Here is a 19,543-nt window from a genome sequence, read left to right as displayed (position 1 = left end):
GGGTTGGGCAGCCCAGCGGGAGGGCGCTCTCCTTGCAGGAGCGACCCAGGTTCGATCCCCGGCATCCTTTATAGCTCCCCGAGCACCACCAGGCGTGATTCCTGAGAGCAGGGCCAGGAGCCAGCCCCGAGCATCGCCGGGTATAACCTGAAAAGAACAAAACCTCAAAACTGTGGCTTGAGATATTGCCATGCCCGTGAGACACCCCCAGAACCCCTGGGGGACTGTCCACCACCCCTCAAGCTCCCAGCTGCCCCTGGCCAGTCCCTCTCTCAGCCCTCCCTCCCCCGCTCCCCCGTCCCGTCCTGCCTTTTGTCCCTGGGGATGGCTTGACATTTTCTAGGTTTCTATAAATGCCCCCCGCCGCCGCCCCCAGGAGGTCCTGTTTGGGTGTGTGTGTGTGGTGGGGGGTTCCGGCTTGCTCACTCAGCAAGCCGTGTCCCCGCGGCAGTTCACGCCTCGTGGCTGAGGAGGCTCGTGACCCCAGTCCCCGTGACGGGTGAGGTTCAGAGGAGGAGGCTGAACCCTGGCCCCTGACCTCGTGACCGTGTAACCCACTCACCCATCCGGACACTTGGTCTTTGGGGACACCTGGTGCTGTCACTCACCGTGTGTGTGTGTGTGTGTGTGTGTGTGTGTGTGTGTGTGTGTGCATGTGCGTGGTCGGGAGCAAGTCCTGAGGCGTGTTGTGGGCGGGAAGCCCCGCTGACTCCCGCCTTCTTTCTGGGGTCTATCCTGTGCCTCGACTCCCGTGAGTGAGCTGTGGTCGTCACGGGTGTGGCCCTGAGTCCCTGGCCTGAGCCCGGCTGGGTCACCGTCCCATGTGGTTCTTCTTCAGGGGCTGCCCTGCAGCGTGGCTGTGGGGGTCTCCCTGGAGCCTGGCGAGACGGAGAGCTGAGCGCTGCGTCCTCCTCGTCCTGCAGTGCCAGGGCCACGGAAACGGCACGTTCACGGCACCCCCTGGCGTCCCCTGGGCGCGGGGCAGTGGGTGTTCCGTGCAGGGGCCGGGAGAGCGCGAGTCTAGACCAGGAAAAGGGGCCCACCTGGGGCGCGGCAGCTACTCAGAGACAAGGCGGACCGGACCATGGGTCAAGTGTCCAGGCCTGAGCTGGCCGTATCAGAGTCATCGCGAGACTCCAGCCTTGTGTTTTTGGTTTGTTGCTTTTTGGGTCACACCCGATTATGCACAGGGGTTACTCCTGGCTCTGCACTCAGGAATCACCCCTGGTGGTGCTCGGGGGACCCTATGGGATGCTGGGAATCGAACCCAGGTCCACCGCGTGCAAGGCCAACGCCCTCCCTGCTGTGCTATAGCTCCAGCCCCGGACTTCAGCCTTCACGTTAGGAAACAGAGAGGGGCCAAGAGGCAAGGCCGGGGACAGGCGCGGGCCTGGCCAGCTCCAGACCCGGCTCCCAGCCCGGAACCACCCCGAGCAGCATCGCAGCCTCCAGTTCCCGCACCAGACATACGCCCAGTTGCCCAAGAACGGCCAGGGGGGCCCCCAGGCTGCCCGAGCTCCTCTCTGGGGAACCGCCACTGCCCGCAAGAACAGAAACGTCATTAGAGAGACAGCCAGGCCTCGTGAATATTTTACTTAACGCTTCATATGCAAGATATCATTTTGACAGGTGATCTCCATGAAAGTGACCAAGTGTGGAGTTTCTTTTCTTGGGGTGGGGGGAAGCCCTAAGATGCACAAGGTTTGCTCCAAACTCTGTGCTCAGAGATTGCTCCTGCTGGTACTTGGGGGGGATTGAGCCAAGGTGGGTACGGGCAGGGCCAGCGCCCACTGAATTAGCTCTGCCTCCCCATGAGCTCAGCTTTTCCTCATCCTCAGCTTTACATACCCGGTACGAGGTCCCTTTTTTGTGGGGGGCGGTGGGGAGGGCACACCTGAGGTGCTTCCTCCTGGCGCTATTGCGGGCGAGTGGGATGGAGCCTGGTCAGCCGTGCGCGAGCAGGCGCCTTCCCCTCTGTCCTAGGCTCCGTCCCTCAGTGCCATCTTGACACCCTCCGCTCCCAACCGCCTGGCGTGAGCTTGGTGGCTGCTTATCCCCGGGATGCCGCCCAGGTGCTGGGCTCCCTGGGCTGGTCCCTCAGGGCTCCTGGGCCGTGATCCCTTGCAGTGCGGGGCGGCCGGAGGGAGTGGGAGGGAGAGTCGCACTCAGAGCCGTAGAGGCCCCTCGAGCAGGGCTGAGGGTTCCTGAGGACACTTGGGGCTGTGCAGGTGTGTGTGGGGGACACCCCCCCTCCCCAGAGCTCTGGGCTCCTGCCGGTCCCCCTGGGACTCTCGTCTCAGGCGGAGGGGGCACCCCCGCCCCCAGCTCCCGCGCCCCGGGCTGTGGCGAGCCCCCACTCAGCAGTGTGTGGCCCTGCCCGGGGCGCCGTGTTGCTTTTGGCCAAAGGCAGCTGCCAAACGCCCGGAGCCCAGGACAGGTACGACGTGTTCTTGGGGAAAGGTTACGAGCTTTCAGACATAACAGAGCTGAGTGTACAAACGGCGGGAGTGAGGTCATCAGGCCCATCCGTCACGGGTCCGCTCTGGCAGGCGCTGGGTTGGGGGCCAGGACCCGAGGAGCGGGGAGGTGACAGAGACCGAGGCAGGACAGGGGCGGCAGGACAGGGGCGGTGGGGACTGGGGTGTTTTCTCAGATGGGGCCGTGGGGAGAGGGAGGCAGCAGATCTCCCCCCGCCCTGGGATTGGCCCCCCGCACTGCCTGGGATGCCTGAGGGTGTGAGAAGGAGGTTCCCGGGGGCCGGGACCCCCCCTACTCCCGCCCCCACCCCCCAGCCGGGCTCCATTCCTGATTGGGGTGGGGGTGGGGCCTGTGGTCAGCCTCTGCCCAGACAAGGTTTCCCTAAAGGTCCTTCGGGGTTTGGAGGACTGACCGGCGTGGGGGGAGTGTCCCGTTAGCGGCGACTTGATTTATGCCGCAGCAAACATTCTAGACAGAGCACTGTCCGCTGGCCAGACGAGCATCCGGGGGAAAGGTCTAGAAGGAAGATGAGTGCTGGGCTGAGGCCGAGGCCCGACCAGAGAGAGGATGAGTGGTCTGGGGGGGCAGCTCGGCAGTTCCCGCGCAGGGGGGTGGCAGGGGAATTGTTCCCGAGTTATCAGGGAGTAGGGAAGGGGCCGGGGAGACGGGCCGGGGGACAGGCTCAGGCGCCGTGAGCAGGCAGACCCAGGCCCCGTTCCGGGAACCACCTGGCTCCCCGAGCACTGTCCGCCGTGAGCCCCCGCTCCCCGGCACCCCCAGGTGTTGCCCCCTCCTCTGAGTGATTTGGTGCTGGCCACAACCGCAGTGCCAGGAGCCGGGGAACTGGTGCGAGCCCCCGTGGCGCGGTGCTGGCGGAAGGGAGTCGCGTCCTCGTCTCTCAGCTCCCTGATGGACATTCCTGGCACCAGGCTGAGAGGGCCTCAGCTTTTCCCTCTGCAAAATGGGCCTGTCCCCGCTCCACCCGCCGAACGTCGAAATTAGACATTGTATATGTGGAAGCCCTTGGGAGATCAAAACAGGTCACAGATCTGGGGGGAGGGCCATGGTTTTATTGACTCCCCATTATTATTATTATTATTATTATTATTATTATTATTTGCTTTTTGGGTTATACCTGGTGATGCACAGGGGTTACTCCTGACTCATGCGCCTAGGAATTACTCCTGGCCGTGCTCGGGGGGATGCTGGGAATCGAACCCCAGTCGGCAGCATGCAAGGCAAATACTCTACCTGCTGTGCCCCAGCACCTGTGCATATTATTATTATTTAAAAAAACTCTCCCACCCTGCGGCCTCGAGACATGCTCTCCTCGTAGTAGGAGGTCTTCGACTTTATCTTCATAATCCAACGTGAGCACTTAGAGTCATACCTCTAAAATGTTTTTGTTTATGTATTTATTTTGGTGCTTGGGCCACTCCCGGCCGCGCTCAGGGGGTACTCCTGGCTTTGTGCTCGGGGATCACCCCTGGGGGCGGGGCTTGGCGGACCAGAGAGGGTGCCGAGGCGGCGTGCAAGGCACATGCCCTCCCCGCTGTGCTATCGCTCTGGCCTCAGGCTTTCTCAGACTTCAGGAAAACGCTGAAAGGTCCTTGCAAATGGAGCCGCCAGTGGCCTGCACCAAGGGTGCCCCGCCGCCGGCTTCAATGACTTATTCTTCCATCAGGGGACGCGGAGGTCACTTAATAATACGCCCTTTCACTAGTTCCCTTCTCCGAGGACTCCCCGCTCTCGGCCGAGAACTTACAGGACACGCTTCTGGTGCGGCTGCCTCGGCGCAGAGAAGGACGCTGTTGTGTGTTCGCTCCGGGAGGCACCTTTCAGCAGCACCTCCTCGTTAGGGGGCAGTGCGGGCTCCCACCCGGGGCCTGGGGCACCCCTGGGCCCACCTGCCCCGAGGCAAGGGCGGGCTCTGTGCGCCAGGCAGCCTGGGGCCTCTGTCATCTGTTTTGTGTCTGGCTGCCATTTGAAGGTGGAAGGGGCTCTGGTTTGATGGTTATTTACGGGGCTGCCTGGACGGGGCTGGCAGGGGTTAACGAGGGACCCTTGAGGTCCAGCCCACTGGCGTCCCTGCCCTGGCAGGCGCCCCCTGCAGGCCATCCCTGGGGGGCCGTGACCTGGCTGCCGTGAGAGGTGGGTGGGACAGGTGGGGCTGGGGGCTTCGGGACTGGCTCGTGTTTGATTTGAGGTGTGAGTGTGGGTCTGCTGCAGCCCGAGGTGCTCAGGGAGCACTTCACGTGGTGCCAGGGACAGGCCTGTGTTGGCCCGGTGTGCTGGACTATTTCTCTGGGCCTGGCTCAGGTTTCTAAACTCCAGATTTCTTTTCTTTTCTTTTTTGGGTCACCCCTGGCGATGCTCAGTGGTTCCTCCTGGCTCTGCACTTAGGAATTACCCCTGGTGGTGCTCAGGGGACCCTATGGGATGCTGGGAATCGAACCCGGGTAGGCTGCGTGCAAGGCAAATGCCCTCCCCACTGTGCTATCGCTCCAGCCCCTCCAGATTTCCTTTGTATTTGTTTTTGTTCAGGAGTCACCCATGGCCATGCTCAGGGCTCACCTGTAGGAGCCCAGGGTTGAGGGACCCTGTGGGAATGAGGGCCTGAACCCCTGGACTATTCGTCCAGTTTCAGGCTTACTTTCTCACCTCGGCCCAGGAAGAGCGATGTATGTTTATCTATTAACTTCATCTTTTGTTTTATTTCTTTCGGCCACACCCTGCGTGCTCAGGGGTGATTCCTGACTCTGCTCATGCTCAGGATCACTCCTGGAGGTGCTCAGGGACCAGAAGGGATGTTGGGGATTGAACCCAGGTCGGCCACGTGCAAGGCAGACGCCCTACATGCTGCACTATCTTTCCAGCCCCCGTGTGTTGTATGTTAAAGTAGATGCCCCTGGCTGTTGCCACCACCAGTCTTTCGTTTTTGGGATGAGGAAATGGCCTGAAAGGCCCTCAGGAAAAAACCCCATTCCTCGGGGCTTGGAATATCCTCCCTGCTTGCTCTTCTTGTGAAAATTGCATTCCTGCTGGGCTGCCTTGGGATGATGTTTCATCTTTGGAAATGTCGGGGTTTTCTCTGGCAGGACCCCAGGCACCTGCGCTGTCCCCACCACGTCCAGCCCGGCTGGGAGAGGGGATGCTCCGCCAGCTCTTGCCAGGGGGCGCCCGGCACAGTCCTGCAGTGTGAAGCCAGTCAGAAGAGGGGACACTGAGGCAGACAGGTGCAGTGACTCGCCCCGGTGAATAACTCCAGTAACCTTGGATCTAGACGGAGCCTCATCTGATTCTGAAATTCTGCTCAGTCCTCCTTGCTGCTCCTTAGTGCTCTCCACTGCTCCTGAGTGCTCCCCCACTCCTCTGGGGTGCTCCCCATTCCTCCTGGATGCTCCCACTGCTCATGAATGCTTCCCACTGCTCCTGAGTGCTCGCCAGTGCTGGGTGCTCCCCAGTGCTCAGTGCTCCCCACTGCTCCTGAGTGCTCGCCCACTGCCCCTGAGTGCTCCCTCACTCCTCTGGGGTGCTCCCCATTCCTCCTAGATGCTCCCACTGCTCCTGAATGCTTCCCACTGCTGGGTGCTCTCCAGTTCTGAGTGCTCCCCCCACTGCTCCTGGGTGCTCCCCACTCCTTTTGAGTGTTCCCTCTCCTCCTGGTTGCTCCCACTGGCCTCAGTGCTCTGCATTGCTCCTGAGTGCTCCCACTGGCCCTGAGTGCTCCTTGTTCCTCCCGACTGTTTCCTGCTCACATTCCTCCTCTTCCCTACTTCCCAAGTGCTCCCCATTCCTCCTGGGTGCTCCCTGCTCATAGTCCTCCTGCTGCCTCTCCTGATGCTCCTGGAATCCCCTGCTGCTTTACTGCCCTCTGCCCCCGGCCCCCAGACCTGTCACCTGCCTAGCCCCTCGTCCCATCTGTGCCAGGCCTGTGTCCCCTGCCCCAGGTTGTGCTCAGAGCTGTGTGTGCCTGTGCAGGGGCTGAATGAGCTACACCCACCCTGTCCCCCGCTGGCCACAGCAGCTCGGGGCGTGAGTGACAGTGTGGCGTCTGGTTCCGCCCCCGCCCGGCCACTGCTGACCATGCCCCCTCAGGGAGTGTCTGAGCCCAGGGGCGAGTGTGGGACTGGCCCCAGCCCGCCCAGCCCTGCGGGGACGGGACCGGGTACCCCAGCTGCCCAGGTCACCACACCTGCTGTGGCCCCGACATGCAGGGGCCTGAGTGACCGCCCAGCAGTAGGCTCAGACGCAGAGAGGACTCGTGAGCCACCCGCCCCGCACTGCCCTGTGGTCCTCCAGGAGCCCAGAGGCTGAGGGCCGGGGGTGGGAGGGTGGGAGGGGGCGGGGAAGTGTGTCCCTGTGACCATGTCCCCCGAGGGCGGCTGCTTCAGGGGACTCCCCCGTGCACTGTCCCCCAGCAGGGCTGGCTCGGAGCAGCCTCCGGGTACCCCGGAGCCTGGCCCGCTCCGCCCGGGCAGCCCGCTGTGCTCGCCCCTGGGTTCTCGCTGTCTCGGACACGTGTGGCGAGAGCCGGCCGTCTGGTCGCCGGGGAAGGGACGCGGTGTCCCAGCTCCTAATCCCTCGCCTCAGGCCGGCCCGACCTTCCCTTTGAACAGGGCCGACCCCCCAGACCCGAGAGCCCAGGGCGGCCAGTGTTTATTCCCCGAGATTCCGGAGAGACAGGCCTTCCCCCCCGACCTTAAGCCGAACCCTTTTCCCTCCCGGCCTGTATTTTTAACCTCATGAGAAAATGCGCTACAGGAGCCCGTCCTCCGCGCACGGCGGTCGCTTTGGGGAGATGTTTCCGCGGCAGCGAGTGTTGGGGAGGGGGAGGCGGAGCGGTCTGGGGGGCTCCGTGCTGCTCTGACATCGCTTTCTGCCCCCCCCCCGCCGTCTCGCAGGGAGAATGAGAGGTTCCCGCCGCTGGAGTGGTCACGCCCGGATGGCTGGGCCCCCTCGTTCAGGCCCAGGCTTGAGGGGGCGTGTCCCACCCCGAAGGATGCTCTGAACTGCTCTGGGGGGCTGGGCCTGCCGAGGGAGGGGCAGCGTGGCCTCCCTGTGGTGGGTGAAGGAGGGAGCAGCCCCTAGCTTCTCTGAGGGTCACGGGCGTGAGGCCCAGAGAGGGTCGGTGACTGGGCTGTAGGCACACAGCCTCACCCCACTCCTGCAGGAGCCCTCCCGGCCCCCTTTCCCTGGAGTTGGGGTCTGGGAGGCCTGCAGCCCATCCCTGATGGACTTCCTGGAGGTGGCGTCCCTTCAGGCCAGCTATGTCATCTGTGCCCTTCTGGGCCTCCCGTGTGGGGTGCTGTGTTCAGCCCCTGTCAGGGCTGCCTGCAGATCCAGAACTTTCTGTCTGTGCAGCCCCGGATGGAGAGATGTGCTGGGTGTTTTGTCCCAAAGTTGCTGCCCTGTGCTGGCCTCCGCAAAGGGCCAGAGGCCCCCTCCCTGCTGATGAGCACTTTCTCTGCGGGGAGAGTCTTCCTCCCCAGCCCCTCTTGTCTACACCCCTGCATACGCCACCCCCCGCCCCCTCCTGCCCAGCCTCTGTCCAGCCTCCCCTGTGGGAGCCTCCCAGAGCCACTCGGGAGTGAAATATCCGAGGTGGGGGGCGGGTCTGACCCTCCAAGTGGTGGGTTCTGTGTTCAGAGAGGGAAGGGGAGGCGCAGGAAGACCCCTGCTGTGGGCGGTTCTGCATTCTCCGGAGACCTCGCCTGTCCCTGGTCCTCCTTCTCGTCTGTCTGTGCATCCGAGTTTACTTGAGCATTTACTGCGGGCAAGGTCTGTTCTTGGTGCTCGGGAGGAAGCCAGAGGGACGGACGGACGGTCAGGCAACAACAGCGGAATAAACAAGGCAGGTGGAATGTCCCCGACTGACCGTGGGATGGAAATTCCTGCGAAAGTCAGGGGTGGAGGGTGAGGGTGTGTGTTCAGGGTCACGGCCAGGGTGGAGGGAATGTTCTGGAATCAGAGGGGATGAGAGCCAGCCTGGTGAGAGTTCTAAGTGCCATGGAAACGGCCCCTTTGATTGATTGATTGATTGATTGATATATTGCTTTTTGGGTCACACTCAGCAATGCACATCAGTTACTCCTGGCTCTGCTCTCAGGAATTACTCCTGGAGGTGCTTGCGGGACGATATGGGATGCTGGGAATCGAACCCAGGTCGGCTGCATGCAAGGCAAACTCCCTACCTGCTGTGCTATCGCTCCAGTCCCTGAAATGGTTCCTTTTAAAGGGGCTAATTGGGTGCAGTGCTGGCTCGAGGCTGGAGCTCGGGCTGTCCATGCCGTCATCCCCTGTGCCCCGCGGGCCCCTGAGTCCTGCGCCGGACCCTGGTGTGGGTCCCAGGCCCAAGCTAGCCCCAGTGTGTCAGGCACAGAATATGACTCTTGCTTCAGTAAATAATTAGGAAGCAGAGGGGAGCGGTGCCACTCTCTGGAGCACGTCCTGCGGGGGCAGGCGTTCGCCCTTGAGGTCCAGCCACACGAGCGGAAAGAAGGAACGGCTGAGGGGGGCTGAGTAGCCCGCCCCCACCGAGCTCGAGCTGTCTGGAGCCTGGCCCCTCGCCCTCCCCGTGGGGCCGGGTCACCCGCTGCGCCAGAGCAAAGGGCCTCGGGGTGTGTTGGGGAGTGCTTGGGGGGCCGGTGGGTGGAGGATGGGGAGCACGGGGTGTCAGAGAGCCCCCCCGCCCCCCCACACCGGCGGATGTCTGGCACTGCTGATGGAGGCTCGGGTAGCTTAGAGCGAGCTGGGAAGCCTAGTGGTCAGGTGAGTGAGCTGGAGGCGGGGGCGGGGACGGTGGGGACAGCAGGGAGGCCGGGCCCGTGAGCCTGTGCCCTCGCTTTCCCCAGCGGCAGAGTGGGTGGGGGATGGGGAGGGCAGTCATGTCGGGTTGGGGGGGGCTGTGAGCGGTGGCCCTGCTCTGCTCCCTTGCAGTCTTGGGTCTTTGATGCGATGCATGGGGATGACTCCCGGCTCTGTGCTCAGCGATGACTCCCAGTGGGACTTGAAGGACCGTGTGGGGTGCTGGGGATCGAACCCTGGTGGGCCGCGTGTGGGGCCAGCATCCCGCCCCCTCCCCGCCACCTGGTGGTCTCATGGCAGCGCAGAGGGCGTTGGCGTCTTTGTAGAAAGAAACGTGTGGGGACCACGCTCACCCCGCCCCCGCCCGAGGCTGGGCCCTGCTCAGACTGGGGGGAAGGGGGAGGGCCTGGGGCGGGCCAGGCCACACATTCGGGGAGGGCCAAGGCGCCTGGCCCGGGCCTGGGCTGGGCTGGGTTTGGGTTTCCTAATTTGAGGTTGTGGGGTGGTGCTGGTGACGGCTGAGGTCTCTCTGCTGTGGGGAGCCGCCCGGTGTGGGCCGCGAGGGGGCCCGGAGCTGCCGGCTGTGATCCCGGCCCTCGGCGGGGGGGGGGGGGGCGCCTTCCCCACCCACTGTGGCTTTCGCCCTTCCCAGTGAGGGGGCGGTGCAGGGGGCCCGGCCCCTGCCCTGGGCGTGGAGACACCCCCCGAGCTTGTCGTCCGTCTTGGCTCCTCCTGGTAGCAGGGCACAGGGACCCCCGCTCAGTGCCCAGCCGGAGGGTCCCGGGCTGGGGCTCAGGGAGCAAGCTCTGCGGGTGGGGGGCTGCAGGGAGGAGGAGGACTCAGATGGGGTCACAGAGACAGCACGGGCCCCGGGGAGCAGGGAACCCCATTCCTGGCCCCGAGGAGTGCCCGGGTGCCGGCTGGGTGGGGGTGGACGGGACACGGGCGGGCGGGGGTCCTGGGCCAGCACCCCCCAACCACCAACCTCTTCCTCCCCGTCTCTGCAGGGGGCGGAGGGAAGCGCAAGGGCAGGAGCAAGAAGTGGAAGGAGATCCTGAAGTTCCCGCACATCAGCCAGTGCGAAGACCTCCGCAGGACCATCGGTGAGCGGGGGCCCGGCGGGGGTGGGGTGGGGGGGCAGGGCGGGGACACGCTACCCCGCCACCGGGTGCATCCAGGGGGATTAACGAAAATGCGAGTCACTTCAGGCTAACCTTGGCCGGTCGCAGGATTCCTGGGAGATGGGCAGAGATCTGATCTCCCAGTTCCCCGGCAGGGCAGCGGCGATCCTGGGGAAACTGAGGCACCGAGCAGTTCCGTGACTGTGCCTGCGTGGCACTGTGCCCGTCTCTGACCCCCACCTGCCCACGGCCGTGGCTCTTCTGGGTTGCAGCAGAGGAGGCAGGGGAGACCCAGGAGGGTTTGGGTCTGTCCCCTTCTTGGCGGACACCCCCCCCCCACCCTCACCCCTCCAGGCTTCGAGAAGGCCACTTCCCTGTCCCGCCTTTCGCCCACGTCACACTCAGATCCCCCACGCCCTGGCTTGAGGGTTCCCGTGACCCGGAGTCCTCAGGCCTTCGGCCTCGGCCTGGGAGAGGCTGGGGGGTTGCTCCCCAGGGCCGGGCCTCTGCTGGCCTCCCCCCTGCACTCACTCACTGCCACCCTGCTCCAGGCCAGAGCCACTCTTGAAGCCCCCCAGCGGAGGGGCGCCCCAGCAGGGCGTGGGGCTGCCCCCTCAGTGCCTGCGAGTGACGGGGAGGCGGGGGCATGCTGAGCGGGGCATGCCGGTGTGTGCGGGAGCGGGGCTCGCCCTCCCGACTGCCGGCCGTGTACCCCAAACCCGTGCGGAGTGAAGGTTGGCGCGGGACCTGGATTCCAGAGAGATGGAGCGGGTGCCTTGGCCTTGGTCTTGCCACCACGGTCAAGGTCAGCTCTCTGGATGCTGTGGGGACGGGCAGTAGCCGTGGGGACGTGGGTTGGGTGCCGGGTCCTGGCAGGGGATCCCGTGTCTCTTCTTTGTCCCCCTTTAGCCCCAGGGATGCCAGCGGGTGTAGACAGGGCCCCTCACAACCCCAAAGCTCATTCTCTTGGGCCAGAGGCTTGGATCAGGGGAGCCCCCGGCCTCGCTGGCCACTCCTGTCCACGCCGGTCCCAGCCGCCTCTCCCTGCATTGCCCACAGAGGTCCAACTCCACGATCCCGGCCGCCGTCCCCTGCGTCTCTCTGGCTCCGTGTCGGAGTGCCCTGCTGGGGTCCCTGCCCTGCTGTCTGTCCTGTGTTGCGCCCCCAGCCCAAGGCCTGTCCCTAGAGGCACGTGCCCTAACCACTGTGCCGTCTCTCTGGCCCGCTGCTGTGACTGAATTTTCTACGAATTTCTGGGACTCCATGTTGCGTCCCCAGCCCAAGGCCTATTCCTAGAGGCACATGCCCCAGTGGGTAGGGCATTTGCCTTGCATGTGGCTGACTCGGGTTCGATCCCCGGCATCCCATATGGTCCCCCAAGCACCACCAGGAGTAATTCCTGAGTGCAGAGCCAGGAGTAATCCCTGAGCATCGCTGGGTGTGACCCAAAAAGCAAAAAAAAAAAAAAAAAAAAAAATAGAGGCACGTGCCCTAACCATTGTGCCGTCTCTCTGGCCCGCTGCTGTGACTGAATTTTCTGTGAATTTCTGGGACTCCGTGTTGCGTCTGGTATTAACGGCTGAGAGGTATTGGACGGTGTTCCTGTGGATGGTTAAGGTGGTGCCATGTTCTGCCAGAGGGTGTGGCAAAGATTCTCCTCTCGTCTGTGTCCAGGGCCCCGACAGCGCCTCTCTGCCCTGGGCCCTGTCTGGGTCCCTCCCTCCACGCTGCTCCCCGCGCCTCAGGGAAGGTGTCCCCCGATTTGTCCCCCGACTTGTCCCTTGGCACTGAGCTGGGGCTTGGCCCCTCGACTGCTGGTTCCCAGGTAGCCTGTAGGTCTCAGCTCTCCTAGCTGCTCTCTCGAGAAACTTCCAGAAAAGACCCACACTCTTCCCCCTCTCTGCCGCCTTTCCCCGAGTGGTCTTGATGGTGCCTTTGCCGGCCGCTCACCCCACGTTCCTTCCGTCCATCTGCCGACGAGCGTTTTTCCGTCTCTCCCACTGAGCTGGCAGTCCCGTGATGGGAACCTGGGGTCTCGTCCCGCCCCGTCCTGGAACCGTGCCCGGCACAAAGGCAGGGCTCCCACCCCGCGGGGAGTGAGAGGAGGGAGGAAAACTGTCCGGGGGGGCTGCCACGCCAGGGCGGCGGGGAGGGCGCTTGCCTTGCACGGGGCTGACCCCAGGGTCCGTCCCCCGCATCTCTGATGGCCCCCCGAGCCCCGCCAGGATTGATTTCTGGGAGCAGGACACCCCCCCAGCACCGCTGGGTATGACCCCCCCAAACCATAAACAGACCAGCGACAACAACAAAGATTTTTTCCAAACCATTTGCTATAAGGTCGCCACCCCTCAGTTTTGACCTCAGCCGGTGACTCAGACGTCGGGGCAGGACGGTTCGACTCTGCTCTCACCCTCCCAAGTGTCCAGCCAACAGCCCCTTCCGCATCTGGCCTCCGCAGACAGGGACACTGTGTGGAGGCCCGGCCGGGGGCCGCTCACGGCCCCGAGTGTCAGCTCAGGGCTTCGCGCTCTCCCCAGACACCCCCATCCTGTCCACCTGTACCCAGTCACCCGAGAAGCAACTCCTCGTGTTTGTCTCCGCCTCAGGCCCTCCCGGAGGGGGGCTCCGCGGCTCCTGGTGGGCGCACTTGTCTGAGTCGAGTCCCCGTAGACGACGCTTAATGGAAAATACCTTTCCGCTTGATCTCTCTGTCTATTTGGGGGGCGCAGGCTACGTCCAGCAGTGCTCAGGGGCCACATCTGGCCGTGCTTGGGGGATCTTATGTGGCGCCGGGATTTGCACCGGGGTTGGCCTCGTGCCCGGCGAGCGCCTTCATCCCCGCTGCAGTGTCTCACGAGTGCAGTGCTCCCGTGCTTCCTCCTCTCGTATCGACCCCGCCCCTTGGAGGCAGACCTCGGTCCCGCTCACCGGAGCCCGTTCAAGGCTTTGTGTCAGGAGACACACACGGTAAAGGTGTGAGAACAATTCCAGAACGTCCCCAGGGGACGGACGAACAGGCTGCTGAGCTGGAGAGCAGCGTGGGGTCCCCAGCCAGCAGGAGTGTCCCTGGAGGAAGTGGCATCACCCTGAGCCTCCCAGGGCCCCTTTTTGTATGTGAGTCCCATGGGGCTGTGGACTGCATCTCTCTCTCTCTCCCCGCCCCCTCTCTCTCTCTCTCTGCAAGTGTTTGGGGGATTCATAGACAAATGGGTGGATGATGGCTGGCAGGCCGAGTGGTGGGTAGGTGGCTGGTTGACTGGATTGGTAGGTGGCTAGCCGGGTAAGTGTATACTGGTGGGTGCTGGAGCGATGATGGGTAGATGGTGGGTGGATGGATGGGTGAGTAGGTGGGTAGATAGGTGGGTGAGTTGATGAGTTGATGATGGATGGATGGATGAGTGGGTATGTGGGTGAGTAGGTGAGTTGATGGGTCGGTGGATGACGAGTGAGTTGATAGTGGATAGGTGGGCAGGTGGAGGGGTGAGTGGTTGAGTGGATGATGGGTGGGTGGATGGATAGGTGGGTGGGTAGATGGGTGGGTGAGTGGATGGGTGGATGGCTGGATGGATAGGTGGATGGGTGAGGGGGTGGTTGAGTGGATGATGGGTGGCTGGATGGATAGGTGGGTGGGTGGATGGGTGGGTGAGTGGATGGATGGGTGGATGGATGGATGGATGGATGGGGGAGTGGATAGCGGGTTGGGTGGCCGGGGAGATGTGTATTGTGTGGGTTGGTGAGAGGCAGGGTAGGGTGCTAGGGAGGTGGATGGATGCGTGCACAGGTAGTTGGATAAAGAGGCTGAATGGCTGTCACTCTTCCCTCCTGGTCCCGATTCCACAGTGAAGACAGACGTCCCTAGCACACAGAGCTACTTCCAGGGTGAGCCCCCGGCACGGCCTGGATGCTAGCTAAGCCCCTCGGGGTGACTGGAGCCTGAGAGCAGGAGGGTCTCTCTCCAGGGCCTGCCCACAACGGGCATTATTAGTTAATAAGCTAATTGTTCACAGGAGCTAATTGGAGAGACCAAATCAAAGACGTTCTCAGAGCGTCCACGGCTGGGAAAGCTATGCCGTCATCGCGGAGATAAAAGATTGTTGAGGTCTGCAAATATTTCTCAGTGACGCAGGCAGTTCTGTTGGGGGGAAGTGTGGCCTTTTTATTTATTTAGCTCAGGCTCATTGTGCACTTTCTTCTTTCGTGAGAGAATGAGAAGTCGAGGGGGCTCGAGTGGAAGAGTTGATTATTCCAGCTTGGCATTCTCTCCATAGGAATCGTCCAGAAGCTGTAAAACAAACCCCAGCCTCCTCCACACCCCCTGCAGGGGCTGACGTGCAAGAGGCTGTCGGCGACAGCACGGGGCGGCTCCAGGGCCCGGTCCCCTCGGTGCGGGGACAGGACAGGGCCGCGTCCGCGGGCCTCGTGGCAGGGCCGTCTGCCAAAGCCTTAACTCTTTCCAGGAGCCGGAGCGCTGGGCCTGGGGGCACTCCTAGAAGAAAGTGTGGAATCGTAGCATGAAAACACAAACATCTCCAGCGCCTGGCAGGGGCCCGGGGTTGGCTGCGTCAGCGCCGCTCCTTCCTGAGAGAAGGAAAGGCAGGCGAGGGGGCGGGCGGGTGGGGGAGGTCACCCCGCATGTGCCACAGGCCAGGGCCGGCCCGGGGGCCTCAGAGTGGGGGGCTGTGCTCACTCCAAGGTCCTCGTGGTGGGCTCTGAGCCTCCGGGGGGCTCCCCGGCTTCTCGCCAGGGGCTGTGTGTGGGCGACGGGGCCTTCACTTCCCAGAGGGGCTGGGCTGGCTGCAGACTGCTGGGTTGGACTCGCTGTTCTCTGCCGACGTTGCCTGGGTCTGACTCCCGCGGCTTCTGTCTCCGTCCCTCCGAACCCCGTCTCCCCCGGAGGCCGACCCTCACTGCTCCCTCCCTTCACTTGGAGTTCCTTGCAGGAACGGAGGAATGTTCTGGAAGGAAGACTCTACCTCGGGGTGGGCCTATATGTGGGTTATCCCTGGGGAAGGCATGAAGGTGAAGGGGATGTTTTATCTGTCAGGTGAACTTGGAGGTGACCTCGCCAGCAGTGCTCAGAGGCCTGGGGGTGACTCCCGGCAGGGTTTGTCCCGGAAACGTGGGCCTGGCTCTGCGGGGCTGCTCAGGCCCGGCTGCCAGGGACAGGACTCGGGGCCTTGCGCCTCCCAAGCCCTTCGACGTATCTTCTGGGCACCGTATTTACTGTGTCACTGTCATCCCATTGCTCATTGATTTGCTCAAGCGGGCGCTAGTAACATCTCCATTGTGAGACTTGTTGTGACTGTTTTTGGCATATTACTAGCTAATGAAAAACATGCACACACACACACACACACACACACACACGAGCAGATTGGGACTGGAGAGATGAACCAGCTTTGATCCCCGGCACCACATCTGGCCCCCCAAACCCCCCAGGAGTGAGCCCTGAGCACGGCTGGGTGCAGAGACCACAGGAAAGGTCGAACCACCAAAGTGACGGTTCGTGATCCAGCTGCAGGGCGGGGCCGACCAGGCCGCCCCTCGAACCCCCTTGTGTCGGTTCCTGGAGGGGGGCTGGCTCAGCATCCGGAGGGGAGCAGCCTCGGCGCCCCCAGGGCGGTCAGCAGGTGGGGTGCGGGCCAATCCGGGGAGCCGCCTGGGGCCGTGGCCTCGTTTCCGTGGCCTCCTGCGGGGCTGCTCTGTGGCCTCCTGCAGGGGGTCTCCTGTCTGGTGCCTCGGTGCGTGTGGAGGCTCCTCTCAGAGACCCAGGGGGCTGGTCCCTGCTGCACGCTGACCCCCGCTCCTCTCCTCTGCTCTCCCCCCTCCTCCAGGGCTCCTGCCGCCCCCCTCCCCCCCGCCAGGTGGCCCCAGGCCGGCATCAGAGTGTGCCAGGACGGGCCTCCGGGCTGCATGCATGGGCGCTGCACTGCCCCACCCAGGACCCCGCGCGACCCGATGCCGTGGGCCTGCCAGGCTGGCACGGGCACTGGCGCTCACCATCAGGGAAACCGAGTCTCCGGGCCCGCGTCATTCCCGACCTTGGGGTGATAAGGGCGGCCGCGTTCTGCCACTCGGTGCTGATGATAAGGCACGGTCCCGGCGCGGGCCTGGGGAGCCAGATAAATTTAGCTGCCGGAGGGGGAGGCCGTCAGGTGACTGGCGGCAGCTGGAGCGTGCAGGAGGGGACCGTGGCCTGGCTTGGCCACCTGCACCGCCCTGGGGGGCCAGGTCACCTCTGCCGAGAGCTGCGGCCGCTCCTGCGCCCCGGCTAGGTCCCCGGCGCCCAGCATCCGCCCTCCCGCGGTCGCCGTGCTTGGCTGCCCTCGGCGGGGGTTTGTCCGTGCAGGTGCCCAGCATGGGCACCGAGAGGGACGTCACCGGCCATCTGGAACCGGCTTTGCAAAGGCCGCGCTGCCCTTTGCGGAGGGCGTGCAGAGCTGGCCGCCTCCTGCCGGGCCAGGCTGCCCGGGCCTGTGGCGTTCCTCAGCGCTCGCTGCCGAGGGTCCTGGCCAGGCTGTTCCCCAGCGTGGTGACAGGTGCGGGGAGCCCTGGGGTCCTACAGCTTTCAGGGTTGCAGACTGTCACTGTCACTGTCACTGTCGTCCCGTTGCTCATCGATTTGCTCGAGTGGGCACCAGTAACGTCTCCATTGTGAGACTTGTTGTGACTGTTTTTGGCATATCGAATATGCCAGGGGTAGCTTGCCAGGCTCTGCCGTGCGGGCGGGATACTCTCGGTAGCTTGCCGGGCTCTCTGAGAGGGGCGGAGGAATCGAACCCGTGTCGGCTGCGTGCAAGGCAAACACCCTACCTGCTGTGCAGACTGGGGGGTCTTAAACAAATAGGCACAGCTTTCTTTGCTTTGGGGGGTTGGGAGGTCCTCCTGGTGGGACTCGGGGAACCGTATGTGGTGCTGGGACCCACCCCGGCGTGTGCAGTGCAACCCACTGCAGTGTCTGTCTGGCCCGGGTGTGGCTTTAGAGACGTATTTTTATGATTTGACTGAATTTGTGTTTCCTGAAAAGAATACCTGCTTCCAGTGCTGTTTCATTCTCCATTTTTGTGGTTCGGGGGCCAGCTCCGTGCTGGGGGGTTTCTCATCTGAACATAGCTCGGATGGCCTTAGTTCCAACCCAGGGCTCACGGGGGAACGGAGCTTTCTCTGCGTGGGGTTTCCCAGTGCGACCCCCGATCCCCACCTTCTGGTTTGGTCTGTGGAGTTTAGGTCTCGAAGGCTGGGGAGCGTTAACTCCAGTGTGAGCTAAGGGCCACCCCCACCCCCTCCCCTCGTGCTCCCAAAGTGGTGGTGACTGTCCCAGAAGTCTGACCGACCCTACCCCCAGCTGATGTCACTTCTCTGTTCTTTCTCCCCACGCCGGTGCTCACTGTTCCAGTCATTGGAATTGGTCAATTACTTTGCTGAAAAAAAAAATACAGAAAATGGGGCTGGAGTGATAGCACAGCGGGTAGGGCGTTTGCCTTGCACGCGGGCGACCCAGGTTCGATTCCCAGCATCCCATATGGTCCCCCGAGCACTGCTCACTGCTAGGAGTAATTCCTGAGTGCAGAGCCAGGAGTAACCCCTGAGCATCGCCAGGTGTGACCCAAAAAGCAAAAAACAAAACAAAACAAAACCAGAAAATTGTATTTATTTTGGTTTAGGGACCACACCAGCTGGTGCTCAGGGCTTGCTCCTGGCTCTGCACTCCAGGATCAACCCGCAGGCTCAGAGACCGTATAGAGTCCCAGGGATCGAACCAGGTCAGCTGCACAGGAGGCAGACACCCTCCGCACGTACCATCCCTCTGGTCCCAGTACAGAGAAACTGAAGGCGTCTGTCCTTGAAATGATGTGTCTCAGCTAGCGTGCCAGTTAACCCTTTCTTGCAGTGCCTTCTAGCGATTTCTCCGAGGCTTACGCCTGTGGTTGCGTGTTTTACCTTTTATCTGAACACAGCTTCAAAAACAGATTTCTGGGCATGTTTGAAATTCCTGGGCTGTAATTCCTGACTCAGGGCTCAAGCTCCCGCCTTGCAGTCTACGTAGAAAGAAGGTCCTGGGTTTGATCCCTAGAATCTCAGAAAAAAATAATCGTTAAAATTCTCGAACCATAAGGGGCTGGAGTGATAGCACAGCGGGTAGGGCGTTTGCCTCGCACACGGCCGATCCGTGTTTGATTCCCAGCATCCCATATGGTCCCCTGAGCGCCGCCAGGAGTAATTCCTGAGTGCAGAGCCAGGAGTGGCCCCTGTGCATCGCCGGGTGTGACCCAAAAAGCAAAAAAAAAAAAAAAAAATTCTCTAACCATGAATCTGTTTTCTACATGTCATTTATAGCGAGACATGGGGGTCCACCCACGACCCAGACTCCGTGGTTGCCGCTGGCTCCCCTTACGCCCTGCGCCCACCACCCCGCCGACACCCAGCCTTGCCCCCGGCCCTGCCTTGCCCCCGGGACAGTCTTTCCTGACACTGTCTGGGAAACAGCCTTTGCCCAGCCCTTCCTAGCCTGGTTTTCTGTCCCCGCGTCTCTGTTCTCGCTCCTCCTTCGGGCCAGGCCCATTAGCCTTTCGGGGACACCTCTGGGCTCCACTGTGGCCTTTCGCGCTCCGTCTCAGAGGCGAGAAAGGCACCGTCTTTGTTTGTTTGTTTGACGTCTGGGGTCATGGCCGGCGATGCGCAGGGCTTACTCCTGGCCCTGCTTGGGGGGCCGTAAGGGATGCGGGGGCGCGGGGGATGCAAACGCCCTACCTGTCGGCCCTGCCTGCTCCGGCCGACAAGGCGCTGTCTTTGGGCAGGTGGGCTTAGCTGAGCCTGACTCTCCTGGGCAGACCTCCCCCCTTCTTTTCTTTCTGGAATGTTCTGTCTCGGGCTCTGCGCCAGCCTCTGTTAACAGGGATGCAGTTAGCCTGGGTTGCCTCGGGGTGCGCAGGGCCACCTGGCAAGCCCTGTACCCCGCGGCCAGGCGCCCCAGGGGCGGCTGCAGGCGCGAGAAGGCTCATCGCCGAAAACAGAGAAAAATAAGTTTGTTCATGCTGCAATGGGGAGGCCAGGCAGCCCGAGACGGCTGAGTGCAGGTCAGCCAGCGTGTTCCGCTCTGTCTGTGGCAGCACCTGGGCTGGGGAGTGTGTGTGTGC

The 19,543-nt window shown here is 62.8% G+C and overlaps 1 protein-coding gene across 1 annotated transcript in view; it reads left to right on the top strand.

Moving 5' to 3' along the window:
- Window positions 1-19,543, top strand: part of GRK5 (G protein-coupled receptor kinase 5) — a 140,029-nt gene that overhangs the window by 63,558 nt on the left and 56,928 nt on the right. Inside the window, exon 2 of the mRNA XM_055119541.1 lies at window positions 10,293-10,388. Coding sequence (XP_054975516.1) covers window positions 10,293-10,388 — 96 coding nt within the window. The remainder of the gene's footprint in view (window positions 1-10,292; window positions 10,389-19,543) is intronic.

This window comes from Sorex araneus, chromosome 11 (assembly GCF_027595985.1).
Source record: "Sorex araneus isolate mSorAra2 chromosome 11, mSorAra2.pri, whole genome shotgun sequence".
NCBI lineage: Eukaryota > Metazoa > Chordata > Mammalia > Eulipotyphla > Soricidae > Sorex > Sorex araneus.
This window is presented reverse-complemented; position numbering and strand designations above follow the sequence as displayed.